General features: G+C 46.0%; 1 protein-coding gene across 5 annotated transcripts in view; it reads left to right on the top strand.

Moving 5' to 3' along the window:
• pip5k1ca (phosphatidylinositol-4-phosphate 5-kinase, type I, gamma a) overlaps positions 1 to 16833 on the top strand; it is a 106159-nt gene that overhangs the window by 66765 nt on the left and 22561 nt on the right. For all 5 annotated transcript variants that reach the window (XR_011668288.1, XM_071345016.1, XM_071345017.1 and 2 more), the window contains 4 exons: positions 11940 to 12092; positions 14296 to 14595; positions 14952 to 15151; positions 15279 to 15362. Coding sequence is in view for 4 of the 5 variants with exons in the window: in XM_071345016.1 (XP_071201117.1) it covers positions 11940 to 12092; positions 14296 to 14595; positions 14952 to 15151; positions 15279 to 15362 (737 nt within the window). In the remaining variant the exon portion in view is untranslated. The remainder of the gene's footprint in view (positions 1 to 11939; positions 12093 to 14295; positions 14596 to 14951; positions 15152 to 15278; positions 15363 to 16833) is intronic.

Raw genomic sequence — 16833 nt, 5'->3', positions numbered from 1 at the left:
AAATGGAAGACGTTCAAGATGACGGTCAATCACCCTCGGTCTGGGGCTCCATGCAAGATCTCACCTCGTGGGGCATCAATGATCATGAAGAAGGTGAGGGATCAGCCCAGAACTACACGGCAGGACCTGGTCAATGACCTGAAGAGAGCTGGGACCACAATCTCAAAGAAAACCTTTAGTAACACACCACGCCGTCATGGATTAAAATCCTGCAGTGCACGCAAGGTCCCCCTGCTCAAGCCAGTGCATGTCCAGGCCCGTCTGAAGTTTGCCAATGACCATCTGGATGATCCAGAGGAGGAATGGGAGAAGGTCATGTGGTCTGATGAGACAAAAATAGAGCTTTTTGGTCTAAACTCCACTCGCCGTGTTTGGAGGAAGAAGAAGGATGAGTACAACCCCAAGAACACCATCCCAACCGTGAAGCATGGAGGTGGAAACATCATTCTTTGGGGATGCTTTTATGCAAAGGGGACAGGACGACTGCACCGTATTGAGGGGAGGATGGATGGGGCCATGTATCGCGAGATCTTGGCCAACAACCTCCTTCCCTCAGTAAGAGCATTGAAGATGGGTCTTGGCTGGGTCTTCCAGCATGACAACGACCCGAAACACACAGCCAGGGCAACTAAGGAGTGGCTCCGTAAGAAGCATTTCAAGGTCCTGGAGTGGCCTAGACAGTCTCCAGACCTGAACCCAATAGAAAATCTTTGGAGGGAGCTGAAAGTCCGTATTGCCCAGCGACAGCCCCGAAACCTGAAGGATCTGGAGAAGGTCTGTATGGAGGAGTGGGCCAAAATCCCTGCTGCAGTGTGTGCAAACCTGGTCAAGAACTACAGGAAACGTATGAACTCTGTAATTGCAAACAAAGGTTTCTGTACCAAATATTAAGTTCTGCTTTTCTGATGTATCAAATACTTATGTCATGCAATAAAATGCAAATTAATTACTTAAAAATTATACAATGTGATTTTCTGGATTTTTGTTTTAGATTCTGTCTCTCACAGTTGAAGTGTACCTATGATAAAAATGACAGACCTCTACATGCTTTGTAAGTAGGAAAACCTGCAAAATCGGCGGTGTATCAAATACTTGTTCTCCCCACTGTATATATATATCTATATATATATATACAGTGGGGAGAACAAGTATTTGATACACTGTCAATTTTGCAGGTTTTCCTACTTACAAAGCATGTAGAGGTCTGTACTTTTTATCATAGGTACACTTCAACTGTGAGAGACGGAATCTAAAACAAAAATCCAGAAAATCACATTGTATGATTTTTAAGTAATTAATTTGCATTTTATTGCATGACATAAGTATTTGATCACCTACCAACCAGTAAGAATTCCGGCTCTCACAGACCTGTTAGTTTTTCTTTGAGAAGCCCTCCTGTTCTCCACTCATTACCTGTATTAACTGCACCTGTTTGAACTCGTTACCTGTATAAAAGACACCTGTCCACACACTCAATCAAACAGACTCCAACCTCTCCACAATGGCCAAGACCAGAGAGCTGTGTAAGGACATCAGGGATAAAATTGTAGACCTGCACAAGGCTGGGATGGGCTACAGGACAATAGAAAAACAGCTTGGTGAGAAGGCAACAACTGTTGGCGCAATTATTAGAAAATGGAAGACGTTCAAGATGACGGTCAATCACCCTCGGTCTGGGGCTCCATGCAAGATCTCACCTCGTGGGGCATCAATGATCATGAAGAAGGTGAGGGATCAGCCCAGAACTACACGGCAGGACCTGGTCAATGACCTGAAGAGAGCTGGGACCACAATCTCAAAGAAAACCTTTAGTAACACACCACGCCGTCATGGATTAAAATCCTGCAGTGCACGCAAGGTCCCCCTGCTCAAGCCAGTGCATGTCCAGGCCCGTCTGAAGTTTGCCAATGACCATCTGGATGATCCAGAGGAGGAATGGGAGAAGGTCATGTGGTCTGATGAGACAAAAATAGAGCTTTTTGGTCTAAACTCCACTCGCCGTGTTTGGAGGAAGAAGAAGGATGAGTACAACCCCAAGAACACCATCCCAACCGTGAAGCATGGAGGTGGAAACATCATTCTTTGGGGATGCTTTTATGCAAAGGGGACAGGACGACTGCACCGTATTGAGGGGAGGATGGATGGGGCCATGTATCGCGAGATCTTGGCCAACAACCTCCTTCCCTCAGTAAGAGCATTGAAGATGGGTCTTGGCTGGGTCTTCCAGCATGACAACGACCCGAAACACACAGCCAGGGCAACTAAGGAGTGGCTCCGTAAGAAGCATTTCAAGGTCCTGGAGTGGCCTAGACAGTCTCCAGACCTGAACCCAATAGAAAATCTTTGGAGGGAGCTGAAAGTCCGTATTGCCCAGCGACAGCCCCGAAACCTGAAGGATCTGGAGAAGGTCTGTATGGAGGAGTGGGCCAAAATCCCTGCTGCAGTGTGTGCAAACCTGGTCAAGAACTACAGGAAACGTATGAACTCTGTAATTGCAAACAAAGGTTTCTGTACCAAATATTAAGTTCTGCTTTTCTGATGTATCAAATACTTATGTCATGCAATAAAATGCAAATTAATTACTTAAAAATTATACAATGTGATTTTCTGGATTTTTGTTTTAGATTCTGTCTCTCACAGTTGAAGTGTACCTATGATAAAAATGACAGACCTCTACATGCTTTGTAAGTAGGAAAACCTGCAAAATCGGCGGTGTATCAAATACTTGTTCTCCCCACTGTATATATATATCTATATATATATATACAGTGGGGAGAACAAGTATTTGATACACTGACAAAAATCCAGAAAATCACATTGTATGATTTTTAAGTAATTAATTTGCATTTTATTGCATGACATAAGTATTTGATACATCAGAAAAGCAGAACTGAATATTTGGTACAGAAACCTTAGTTTGCAATTACAGAGATCATACGTTTCCTGTAGTTCTTGACCAGGTTTGCACACACTGCAGCAGGGATTTTGGCCCACTCCTCCATACAGACCTTCTCCAGATCCTTCAGGTTTCGGGGCTGTCGCTGGGCAATACGGACTTTCGGCTCCCTCCAAAGATTTTCTATTGGGTTCAGGTCTGGAGACTGGCTAGGCCACTCCAGGACCTTGAGATACTTCTTACGGAGCCACTCCTTAGTTGCCCTGGCTGTGTGTTTCGGGTCGTTGTCATGCTGGAAGACCCAGCCACGACCCATCTTCAATGCTCTTACTGAGGGAAGGAGGTTGTTGGTCAAGATCTCGCGATACATGGCCCCATCCATCCTCCCTTCAATACGGTGCAGTCGTCCTGTCCCCTTTGCAGAAAAGCATCCCCAAAGAATGATGTTTCCACCTCCATGCTTCACGGTTGGGATGGTGTTCTTGGGGTTGTACTCATCCTTCTATTCCTCCAAACACGGCGAGTGGAGTTTAGAGCAAAAAGCTCTATTTTTGTCTCATCAGACCACATGACCTTCTCCCATTCCTCCTCTGGATCATCCAGATGGTCATTGGCAAACTTCAGACGGGCCTGGACATGCGCTGGCTTGAGCAGGGGGACCTTGCGTGCGCTGCAGGATTTTAATCCATGACGGCGTAGTGTGTTACTAATGGTTTTCTTTGAGACTGTGGTCCCAGCTCTCTTCAGGTCATTGACCAGGTCCTGCCGTGTAGTTCTGGGCTGATCCCTCACATTCCTCATGATCATTGATGCCCCACGAGGTGAGATCTTGCATGGAGCCCCAGACCGAGGGTGATTGACCGTCATCTTGAACTTCTTCCATTTTCTAATAATTGTGCCAACAGTTGTTGCCTTCTCACCAAGCTGCTTGGCTATTGTCCTGTAGCCCATCCCAGCCTTGTACAGGTCTACAATTTATCCCTGATGTCCTTACACAGCTCTCTGGTCTTGGCCATTGTGGAGAGGTTGGAGTCTGTTTGATTGAGTGTGTGGACAGGTGTCTTTTATACAGGTAACGAGTTCAAACAGGTGCAGTTAATACAGGTAATGAGTGGAGAACAGGAGGGCTTCTTAAAGAAAAACTAACAGGTCTGTGAGAGCCGGAATTCTTACTGGTTGGTAGGTGATCAAATACTTATGTCATGCAATAAAATGCAAATTAATTACTTAAAAATCATACAATGTGATTTTCTGGATTTTTGTTTTAGATTTCGTCTCTCACAGTTGAAGTGTACCTATGATAAAAATGACAGACCTCTACATGCTTTGTAAGTAGGAAAACCTGCAAAATCGGCAGTGTATCAAATACTTGTTCTCCCCACTGTATATATGTCTCGTCTGATAAGCTACCCAGGAAAGGGCAAAAACAATTGCCCATATTAATATATGGGGGAGGTATATATAGCAATACCTCCCCCATAAGCATTCCTGTCTCTTCTGTAAATGTTACTGCTTGTATTGCTACTGCTGTATAATCAAAGGAATTATCTAAGTGAGTCTCAGAAATTACTAATATATGAATGTTATCTGATGTTAGCAAGTTATTAATTTCATGAACTTTACATATTAATATGGGCAATTGTTTTTGCCCTTTCCTGGGTAGCTTATCGGAAATAGACTTAATACGGAAAAGAGCAAACAAAGCAAGAGAAAAAAAACATAAAATTCAGCAGTCCATTAATCAGTTGGTGTGTGTGTGCTGCCGGGTTGAAGCTACAAACCCACAGGCTTGGCTCTCTTATCCCTTCCAGGCTTTTGGGAGGGAGGGTGGACAGCTTTAATGGCTGGGATACGTTTTTCCCTCTTCTGGCGCACAGCTTCAGGATAGTCCTCGTTGAGGAAGATGTACGTCCCTTTGAAGTTTTTGTCTCTTTCCAGAACAGCTAGCTTGTCCTTGAACCTCAGGAACTTGACCACTATCGGCCTGGGCCTGTCACCTGGGCCTGTCACCTTGTCACGTTCCTGACCTGTTTTCTGTTGTTTTGTATGTGTGTGATGGTCAGGGCGTGAGTTTTGGGTGGGCAGTCTATGTTTTCTGTTTCTATGTTGGTTTTGGGTTGCCTGGTATGGCTCTTAATTAGAGGCAGGTGTTTTGCGTTTTCCTCTAATTGAGAGTCATATTAAGGTAGGTTGTTCTCACTGTTTGTTTGTGGGTGATTGTCGCTGTGTCTGTGTATTTTGCACCACACGGTACTGTCTCGTCTCGTTCGGTCGGTCGTTCCTGTTTATGTGTTCCTCGTTTCATGTAAGTTCATAGTTTAGGTCTGTCTAGTTCGTTTTGTTATTTTGTTAATCATTCAAGTGTATTTCGTTTCGTGTTTTTCCGTCTTGTCAAATAAACATTATGTATTCATCACCCGCTGCGCCTTGGTCTACTCACTCACCGAGGGACGGCCGTTACAGAATCACCCACCAAACCCAGATCAAGCAGCGGGTTAACGGACAGCCACGACAGCAGCAGTGGGAAAAGGAGGATTGGACATGGGAAGAGATCCTGGACGGTAAAGGACCCTGGGCAGAGCCAGTGGAGTGTCGCCGCCCCAAAGCGGAGCTGGAGGCAGCGAAAGCGGAGAGGCGACGTTATGAGGAGGCAGCACGGAAGCAAGGCTGGAGGCCCGTGAGTAACACCCAAAAATTTCTTGGGGGGGGGGGGGGGGGCTAAAGGGGAGTGTGGCGAAGCCGGGTTGGATACCTGAGCCAACTCCCCGGGCTTGCCGTGGAGTAAGAGGGCGTCGTACTGGTCAGACACCGTGTTATGCGGTAAAGCGCACGGTGTCCCCAGTACGCGTGCTTAGCCCAGTGCGGGCTATTCCACCTTGCCGCACTGGGAGGGCTAGGTTGGGCATCGAGCCGAGTGCCATGAAGCCGGCCCAACGTATCTGGTCTCCAGTACGTCTCCTCGGGCCGGCGTACATGGCACCAGCCTTACAGGTGGTGTCCCCGGTTCGCCTGCATAGCCCAGTGCGGGCTATTCCACCTCGCCGCACTGGCAGGGCTACGGGGACCATTCAACCTGGTAAGGTTGGGGAGGCTCGGTGCTCAAGAGCACGTGTCCTCCTTCACGGTCCGGTATATCCGGCGCCACCTTCCCGCCCCAGCCTAGTACCACCAGTGCCGACACCACGCACCAGGCTTCCAGTGCATCTCCAGAGCCCTGTTCCTCCTCCACGCACTCTCCCTATGGTGCGTGTCTCCAGCCCAGTGCCTCCAGTTCCGGTACCGCGCACCAGGCTGTCTCTCCGTCTCCTCCCTACAGAACTGCCCGTCTGCCCAGCGGCGCCTGAACTGCCCGTCTGCCCAGCGGCACCTGAACTGCCCGTCTGCCCAGCGGCGCCTGAACTGCCCGTCTGCCCAACGGCGCCTGAACTGCCCGTCTGCCATGAGCCTGCAAAGCTGCCCGTCTGCCATGAGCCTGCAAAGCCGCCCGTCTGCCAAGAGCCTACGGAGCCTTCCGCCAGACCGGATCAGCCAGAGCCTTCCGCCAGACCGGATCAGCCAGAGCCTTCCGCCAGACCGGATCAGCCAGAGCCTTCCGCCAGACCGGATCAGCCAGAGCCTTCCGCCAGACCGGATCAGCCAGAGCCTTCCGCCAGACCGGATCAGCCAGAGCCTTCCGCCAGACCGGATCAGCCAGAGCCTTCCGCCAGACCGGATCAGCCAGAGCCTTCCGCCAGACCGGATCAGCCAGAGCCTTCCGCCAGACCGGATCAGCCAGAGCCTTCCGCCAGACCGGATCAGCCAGAGCCGTCCAGCCAGGACCTGCCAGAGTCCCTCAGCCAGGACCTGCCAGAGTCCCTCAGCCAGGACCTGCCAGAGTCCCTCAGCCAGGACCTGCCAGAGTCCCTCAGCCAGGACCTGCCAGAGTCCCTCAGCCAGGACCTGCCAGAGTCCCTCAGCCAGGACCTGCCAGAGTCCCTCAGCCAGGACCTGCCAGAGTCCCTCAGCCAGGACCTGCCAGAGTCCCTCAGCCAGGACCTGCCAGAGTCCCTCAGCCAGGACCTGCCAGAGTCCCTCAGCCAGGACCTGCCAGAGTCCCTCAGCCAGGACCTGCCAGAGTCCCTCAGCCAGGACCTGCCAGAGTCCCTCAGCCAGGACCTGCCGCCCCTTATCCCGGTGCTGCCCCTTATCCCGGTGCTGCCCCTTATCCCGGTGCTGCCCCTTATCCCGGTGCTGCCCCTTCATTTAGGTGGTTTTAGTTGGAGGGTGGTCATTGGGAGGGGGATACAGAAGCGGGGAGTGACTATGGTGGTGTGGGGACAGCGTCCGGAGCCTGAGCCACCACCGTGGTCAGATGCCCACCCAGACCCTCCCCTGGACTTTGTGCTGGTGCGCCCGGCGTTTTCACCTTGAGGGGGGGGTTCTGTCACGTTCCTGACCTGTTTTCTGTTGTTTTGTATGTGTGTGATGGTCAGGGCGTGAGTTTTGGGTGGGCAGTCTATGTTTTCTGTTTCTATGTTGGTTTTGGGTTGCCTGGTATGGCTCTTAATTAGAGGCAGGTGTTTTGCGTTTTCCTCTAATTGAGAGTCATATTAAGGTAGGTTGTTCTCACTGTTTGTTTGTGGGTGATTGTCGCTGTGTCTGTGTATTTTGCACCACACGGTACTGTCTCGTCTCGTTCGTTCGGTCGTTCCTGTTTATGTGTTCCTCGTTTCATGTAAGTTCATAGTTTAGGTCTGTCTAGTTCGTTTTGTTATTTTGTTAATCATTCAAGTGTATTTCGTTTCGTGTTTTTCCGTCTTGTCAAATAAACATTATGTATTCATCACCCGCTGCGCCTTGGTCTACTCACTCACCGAGGGACGGCCGTTACACACCTGGGCCGGTGGTGGGTTTTCCAGTCCTGTGGGCGCGCTCCACCTCAGTCTTCCTGTTGTCCATCTTCAGTTTCTCAATGATAATTTCCATCACTTTGTCTTCAAACTCCGTCCAGGTCTCGTGGAGATTCTGCAATTCCGTCCACAACAATGTTGTTCCATCTTTATTTCCCCTTTAGATAAGCTCATTTCTCCATTGTTATCATGGATTCACATACAGAACTGATGTCCTCTCTCAATGACTTATGGATTGCTGTCATCTTGGTGTTCTCCTGTTTAGACTCATCGAGCTGACCCTGGTAGAACTGCAAACTGTTCTTCAGGTCCTGGACCTCTCTGGTCAGGTCGTCCATTCTTTTAGTAGTTGACTCCACCGGTATTTGGACACAACACTTGAAGCTATTTTCTTGTTGTAACAACTGCTTGTAGAAGTCTTTTTGTTTGTTTAAAAGATCATTCACCTGTGATTGAGAGACTCCACTGTCCTCATCAGTACTCTCACCAGCTTTGGTCTTTGTCATAGCAACGTAGGCTACGCTGTTACCCTCACGGTTGCAGACAGGGCAGGTCGCAGGGATGATGGTGGCAACGAGAACAATGAGCTACTTCTCTGGAGCAAAATAGACCTGGTGTTGTTGCAGGGCAGCAACAAGCCCAGGACAATCCATGGTCCAAGCCACAAGGGCTAACCGCTCCGGGGGCTGCGTTTGTGACAGGTTAAAGGAAATACTAATAGCCTGTTATACATTAAAAAGTATTAGTAAGTTCATAGTATGTGAGGATCTTAAAACATCTAAGGTTAAGAAGATCATGCATTCAGTATTAGTTGATAGATTGATAACATTTATATAATTGTGTTAAAATCCGTCAAGCATACAAAGGGTACGAATTGTGAGAGGAATGTGTAAACGTTATGTTGATTACTTTATTTTGTCGTGGGTAAAAGTGTTAATCTGTGATCTACTAAATGCTCTTAATCTATGAGCCTGAGATTGATTGCTCTGGTCTCCACTGAAGGTCCCGGAGAAATCGCGGTCTTTTTCTCATTGCACTAAAGTCTTCATTGAAGAAACAATTCCGTATCACACTCGTGATTCTTTCCCCCCCTTTTCAGGTACGTTATTGATGATAAAAAAGAGTAATTTAAATGTAATAACTCGCTAACATGTCAAGAGTGTTTAAGGTGTGTCTTAGTAACATTTTGAGGAAGTTAGTTAAGTTTGCAGAGAGTAATATGAGCCCTGCTCGGTTGCAGCGAAGAATAGCTTCGTACTGCTAGGTACTGCTACGTAGCTGCCATTTTATGTCGATTGTGAATGAACATGTGCGTTGTTAATAAGATATTTTGCGGCGTTATTTGTGTAATGGTTTTTCAAACACTTTGTTGCCTGTTGATAAATTGAGTTATGGTTTACTGAGTTAAAGCTTTGTGCTTGACAGTTATATTGGAAATAGTATTTGTTTCAGTGATGTACAGTGTATACTGTTGTGACTTGAATAAGCCTTGTACCCTACAAAACTATCTATTTCCTGTAGATCTGTTATTCTGTAAAATGTGTTACTTATGTAAAATGATTTGCACTAAAGTTTTCATTGAAGAAACAATTCCGTATCACACTCGTGATTCTTTCTCCCCTTTTTCAGGGGTGTAACACGTTCACAATTCGTTTGGGCAGTGAATCGTGAAGCGTCTCTCTGTCTGTCATTAACCTAGGGTTGGTTATGTGTTAAGCACACTGGGGTTCTGGTCTAGACACACACAGCGGAACACAGCAGAGATGAGATGTCAGCCCAACCTGAGCAGCTCTTTACAGAAGCCCCTTAAGGAACAGACCGTCTCATGTATAAACATATGGACCTGGGCTATTTTAAGATCCTTTGTGCATTAGGTGTATCTGTCTCTCTGAGGGTCTGCATTCAGGGCTCCCAATATATCAGGGCTCTCCATATATATATATATATATATCTATATATATGTAATAATGACAATTACAACAATACTGAATGAACACTTATTTTAACTTAATATAATACATCAATAAAATCAATTTAGTCTCAAATAAATAATGAAACATGATCAATTTGGTTTAAATAATGCAAAAACAAAGTGTTGGAGAAGAAAGTAAAAGTGCAATATGTGCCATGTAAAAAAGATAACCTTTAAGTTCCTTGCTCAGAACATATGAAAGCTGGTGGTTACTTTTAACATGAGTATTCAATATTCCCAGGTAAGAAGTTTTAGGTTGTAGTTATTATAGGACTATTTCTCTCTATACCATTTGTGTTTCATATACCTTTGACTATTGGATGTTCTAATAGGTACTTTAGTATTGCCAGCCTAATCTCGGGAGTTGATAGGCTTGAAGTCATAAACAGCACAATGCTTGAAGCACAGCGAAGAGCTGCTGGCAAATGCAGGAAAGTGCTGTTTGAATGAATGCTTACAAGCCTGCTGCTGCCTACCACCGTTCAGACTGCTCCATCAAATCATAGACTTAATTATAATATAATAACACACATAAATACGAGCCTTTGGTCATTAATATGGTCAAATCCGGAAACTATCATTTCGAAAACAAAACTTTTATTCTTTCAGTGAAATACGGAACCGTTCGGTATTTTATCTAACGGGTGGCATCCCTAAGTCTAAATATTGCTGTTACATTGCACAACCTTCAACGGTATGTCATAATTATGTAAAATTCTGGCAAATTAATTACGGTCTTTGTTAGTAAGAAATGGTCTTCACACAGTTCGCAACGAGCCAGGCGCCCCAAACTGCTGCATATACCCGGACTCTGCTTGAACAGAACGTAAAAGAAGTGACACAATTTCCCTAGTTAAAAGAAATTCATGATAGCAGGCAATATTAACTAAATATGCAAGTTTAAAAATATATACTTCTGTGTTGATTTTAAGAAAGGCATTGATGTTTATGGTTAGGTACACATTGGTGCAACGACAGTGCTTTTTTCGCGAATGCGCTTGTTAAATCCCCCGTTTGGCGAAGTAGGCTGTGATTCAATGATAAATGAACAGGCCCCGCATTGATTATATACAACGCAGGACAAGCTACATAAACTAGTAATATCATCAACCATGTGTAGTTAACTAGTGATTATGTTAAGATGGATTGTTTTTTCTAAGATAAGTTTAATGCTAGCTAGCACCTTACCTTGGCTCCTTGCTGCACTCGCATAACAGGTAGTCAGCCTGCAACCCAGTCTCCTCGTGGAGTGCAATGTAATCGGCGTCCAAAAATGCCGATTGTTATGAAAACTTGAAATCGGCCCTAATTAATCGGCCATTCCGATTAATCGGTCGACCTCTAATCACAACCGGCCATGATTGGGAGTCCCATAGGGCGGCGCACAATTGGCCCAGCATCATCTGGGTTTGGCCAGTGTACGCCGTCATTGTAAATTAGAATTTGTTCTTAACTGGCTTGTCCAGTTAAATAAAGGTTAAATAAAATAAAAAATAAATAAAATGTAGTGTGTGTGTGTGTGTGAGACTGGCCACGTGTGTGTGCGAGGTGTTCCTGCCTCCGTGATTCATCACAGTGCCTGGGGCCAGTGCTCGTGCTCTCTGCACTCAGGGTCCCTTCTCTCTTACTCTCGCGTCCTCTCTCTACCTATATCTCCCTCACTCTTCTCTCTTCCTCTCTCTTTCTTTTCCTTTCTCATCTCTCTCTCCCTCCCCCATTCGGGTCTCACACTCTCAATCGTTCTCTCCATCCATCCTGTTCTCCCCTCCCGACCGTCCTTCTATCCCTCATTCCCAATACTGTCTGATTGGGATGTTTATGCATCAGTCTCCTGCTGTGCGTGTTTCAACAGGGTGTTGTTTCTAGCTTGTCCTTGTTTCATCTCACTTTATTAGAGCATCTCATTTCCACTACCACATAGACAGGGTTTTCAGAAATCGTTTTGCTGTCTCTTAAGAAAATAACGGAGCGCAACAAGGCGTAGGTAATGGATTATGGTGAAACTATTGTCTTGATTCACTGCTTTTCTAAGGAGGATTAATATCTAACCCCCAAAAGTGATATTTGTTTTCAAACAGAAATTTTATTTTATTTCAGTTTTTCAGTGCTTTTACCCAATCTGACCAGTGTCCCTCTGTCTCTGTGGCTGTGTGTATGTGTGCTTTTATCTCTGTGTCTCTAGTACTCCCTGTGTAACGAGCCCCTGATTGAGTTGTCCAACCCCGGGGCCAGTGGCTCTGTGTTCTACCTGACCAAGGACGATGAGTTCATCATCAAGACCGTCATGCACAAGGAGGCAGAGTTTCTGCAGAAGCTGCTGCCTGGATACTACATGGTGAGATGTGACCCCACACACTCGCAATACGCACTCGCAATACGCACTCGCAATACGCACTCGCAATACACACTCGCAATACACACTCGCAATACACACTCGCAATACACACTCACAATACGCACACATGCACGCACTTACACATACACAAACGCACATGTGTTCACGCATATACAGAAACACACACACACACAAGCATGCACGTACAGATACCCGTGCATGCACGTGCGCACACACCCTACATAATTCTTTCACATACTACACTCTTCATTGTAATCCCACTCACTAACATACACTCTACAAGCAGAGACGCAATCTTCCCTGATGAATCAGAAATTCCTTATTTTCTGACACAAAGGAACATGAAGCCCATGTTTTTACTGATCCCATCTTTACACACTTCATTGCTCCAATCCCAAACTCTGCCTACCTGCTTTACACCTTGGTACATTCATTGTCTAGACGAGGGATTGGTGACTTTGATGGGGGTGGAGGGCCACAACATCTGAACTCCATGTGTTTTAGAGTTAATTTTGTGCAATTCTACACATTTTGCCATGTGCTGTAGAGAAAATGTTGCTGTTTTAAAAGCTAGTTTCCTGCAAATCTACACATTTTGCCGTAGGATGGAGAGAAATGTTTGCAGTAATTTGACCTTGATCACTACAAGTTTAGATAGCTGGCCGCTAGACTAACTTGCCAATCTAAAAAATTATTATCTGACATGAGCTAATTGAGTAACAATCAGGGACCCGATATAAGAGAGAAACTGTTGATGCACAACCAAATTTCAAAATTGCACCGTGTGTATTCTACTATTCTACCTCGCTGCAGTAAGTTGAGAACCTGACTAAATTGATCAGAGGGCCTGGGTCGCCAGTTGCCTATTCCTGGTCTAGACTGCAGATAACTGTAGGTCATCGAGTCTTGTAAGGCCCTTGTCACTGTGTAACAGAAGCAGGATGTTGTTGAGCCTTTGTTAGCCATGCTGGTCACACTTCAGTAGAACTCTGTTTAAATAGCAACAGCTCCATGTATGTCCATGTTTCTATTTTAGGTTCCTTTCCACAATTTGGGCTCCAGACCATTGCAGTTGCACGATTCTTATGGGTGTTTTAGGTATACGAGTTAAGGAGCCCAGAGAGATTCTGAGCCATGCAGGTTGTCTATAGCCTGAAGCCATAACAGACTGAGACTGACTGACTGAGACACAGTGGGGAGACACACACACACACAGGCAGTAGAGCAACTCTACACGTCTGCTGCATCTGACAGGACTGGGTTGGGCTGGGGGCATAATGTAAAGCATGGTGATGTAACAGACGTCCGTGCCACCCTCTCACTTTTACCCCTCACACTTGTTTTGCACACTCATGCTATTATTTTCCTTGCCTGTTTCCCCCCCCCATCATTTAATATGTTTCCATGCCAAGCTCTATTCTCTGTTACGCTTTCACTTGTTCTCATCCTCTCACATCTCTCTTTCTCTATCCCTGTCTTTCCTCCCCCGCTCTCTCTCTCTCTCACGTGTCTGTTGTTGACTTGTCAGCGCTGTGCCCTCCACTCATGGACAGATGGGTCATCTGTGGCTGGAGGATATGGGTTCCCTCCCTCTCTCCCTCTGTTTCTCTCCATCCCTCTCTTCTTCCTACTCTCTATCATGCCTCAGTCAGTCTCTCCTTTGAAGGTCACTGGCTTTGGCCTAAAAGCCTGAAGGCCCCTCAGCAGGCTGCTGTTGGAGCCCTGCGGCCCATCTGGCCCCCTCCGACCCCTGTCTGTCGCCCCTCTTTCCCTCTCTATCTCTCCCCCACTTGCGCTCTCTCTGTCTGTCTGCCAGCAGTGGTTGTTTTTGAGTGGATAAGGAGCAGGCTCCTCTGTCATTACTTTAATGGGATTCAGGAGGTTAAGGTCAATGTTTTTGCAACGTGTCGCTTGGTTAACCTAATTTAAAGGGGAAGATTGATGATAAGGAGATATTTTTACTGAAGGGTGAATTAGATTTGTTTAAACGGCTCGTGCTTTGGGTTACTGCTTTCGGTCTTTTTTGCCTATTCATGTGTTTGGAATATTTTGAAGGTTAGTTTGGTCTTGAAGAATCAGGTGGTACCAAATTATGGACTGTTTGTTCCAATACTGCCCTGTGCTCTTGGTCTGGTCTTGGTGCCGTCGGTCTTTTTCTCACACTGTCTCTCTCGCTCTCCAGAACCTCAACCAGAACCCTCGCACCCTGCTTCCCAAGTTCTTCGGCCTGTACTGCATCCAATCTGGCGGTAAGAACATCCGCATGGTGGTCATGAACAATGTTCTACCGCGCGCCGTCCGCATGCACCTCAAGTTTGACCTGAAGGGCTCCACGTACAAACGCTGTGCCTCGAAGAAGGAGAGACAGAAAGCCAAGCCCACCTTCAAAGACCTGGACTTCATGCAGGATCTGCAGGATGGCCTGATGCTGGACCAGGATATGTACAGCGCTCTGGTCAAGACCCTGCAGAGAGACTGTCTGGTGAGGAAAACCAGACGGGTTTTCGGACCCATTGCTATAAGGGTTTAAATTACACATTGACCTGGTTTGAAACCTAGCATCTACAGTTGAGGGCAAATGTAATATTACAAACTCTCTTTGACGCCAAGCATAATTAAATACATTTCTGAAATATGCCCCTGACTGTGCGATTACGTCACCCACTGTGTTGCAAATGTTTTATATGGCACTGCAGTACAGGTTAACTTTTTAATGCCCAGAACTGTAATAGAAAAGATCATTGAGAAGAACCCCATTGACCTGTGGACCTGTTCATAGGGTTGATCGGCCTGGCTCAGTGCCATAACTGGAACCCATGTCTCTGTGTATGTTCCCAGGTGCTGGAGAGCTTTAAGATCATGGACTACAGCTTGCTGCTGGGGGTCCATAACATTGACCAGGCAGAGAGGGAGCAGCAGATGGAGGGAGGAGAGAAGGATCAGAAGAGGCCCGTGGCCCAGAAGGCCCTCTACTCCACCGCCATGGAGTCTATCCAGGGAGGGGCTGCCTGCGGGGAGTCTATCGAAACAGACGACACGTGAGTGACTGAGACGTGTGACAGGCTGGGTGTGTGTATGAGTGTTGCTTGTTGTCTCCTTGTATATCTCTGTTTGTCAGTGTCACTTTTTGTATCTCACTCCATCTCTTCATGTTTGTCTCTGTAGGATGGGAGGCATCCCAGCAGTCAATGGGAAAGGAGAGCGTCTACTCCTCTACATCGGAATCATAGACATCCTTCAATCCTACAGGTAATAATCATACATCATTCAGTCATACACGTACCCATACATCATATCAATTATACAGAGTCGTGTTCATTAGGGCACACTGTAGCAAAACGTTTTGGAACGGAAATGAAAACGTAAATTTCTTATTGGAGAAGTTCAGATAGTCCCTCTTTTCTTCAGTATGGGGCCTAATGAATGTGACCCAGGTAACTACACAGAACAAAAATATAAACGCAACATGTAAAGTGTTTGTCCCATGTTTCATGAGCAGAAATAAAAGATCACAGAAATGTTCCATTTGCACTAAAACTTATTTCTATTTTTTTTGGCGCAAATTTGTTTACATTCCTGTTAGTGAGCATTTCTCCTTTGCCTAGATAATCAACCCATCTAACAGGTGTGGCATAGCAAGAAGCTGATTAAACAGCATGATCATTAAACGGGTGCACCTTGTGCGGGGGACAATAAAAGGCCACTCTAAAATGTGCAGTTTTGTCACACAACACAATGCCACAGATGTCTCAAGTTTTGAGGGAGAAAGCAATTGACATGCTTACTGCAGGAATGTCCACCAGAGTTGTTGCCAGAACTGAATGTTCATTTTCTCTACCATAAGCTGCCTCATCGTTTTAGAGAATTTGTCAGTGCGTCCAACCAGCCTCACAACCGCAGACCACGTGTATGGCGTTGTGTGGGCGAGCAGTTTGCTGATGTCAATGGTGGCGGTGGGGTTATGGTATGGGCAGGCATAAGCTACAGACAACGAACACAATTGCATTTTAATCGATGGCAATTTGAATGCACCGAGATAACGTGACGAGATCCTGAGGCCCATTGTCTTGCCATTTTATCCGCCATCACCTCATGTTTCAGCAGGATAACGCACACCCCCATTTCGCAAGAATCTGTACTAGAGGTCGACCGATTATGATTTTTCAACGCCGATACCGATACCAATTATTGGAGGACGAAAAAAGCCGATACCAATTAATCGGACGTTTTTTTTATTTTTTATTACAACAATACTGAATGAACACTTATTTTAACTTAATATAATACATCAATAATGTTCAATTTGGTTTAAATAATGCAAAAACAAAGTGTTGGAGAAGAAAGTAAAAGTGCAATATGTGCCATGTAAGAAAGCTAACATTTAAGTTCCTTGCTCAGAACATGAGAACATATGAAAGCTGGTGGTTCCTTTTAACATGAGTCTTCAATATTCCCAGGTAAGAAGTTTTAGGTTGTAGTTATTATAGGAATTATAGGACTATTTCTCTCTATACGATTTGTATTTCATATACCTTTGACTATTGGATGTTCTTATAGGCACTTTAGTATTGCCAGTGTAACAGTATAGCTTCCATCCCTCTCCTCGCCGCTACCTGGGCTCGAACCAGGAACACATCGACAACAGCCACCGTCGAAGCAGCGTTACCCATGCAGAGCAAGGGGAACAACTACTCCAAGTCTCAGAGCGAGTGACGTTTGA

The sequence above is a fragment of the Salvelinus alpinus genome, chromosome 16, assembly GCF_045679555.1.
Source record: "Salvelinus alpinus chromosome 16, SLU_Salpinus.1, whole genome shotgun sequence".
NCBI classification, from domain to species: domain Eukaryota; kingdom Metazoa; phylum Chordata; class Actinopteri; order Salmoniformes; family Salmonidae; genus Salvelinus; species Salvelinus alpinus.
The sequence above is the reverse complement of the archived record's forward strand: the minus strand, read 5'-3'. Positions and strand labels throughout refer to the sequence as shown.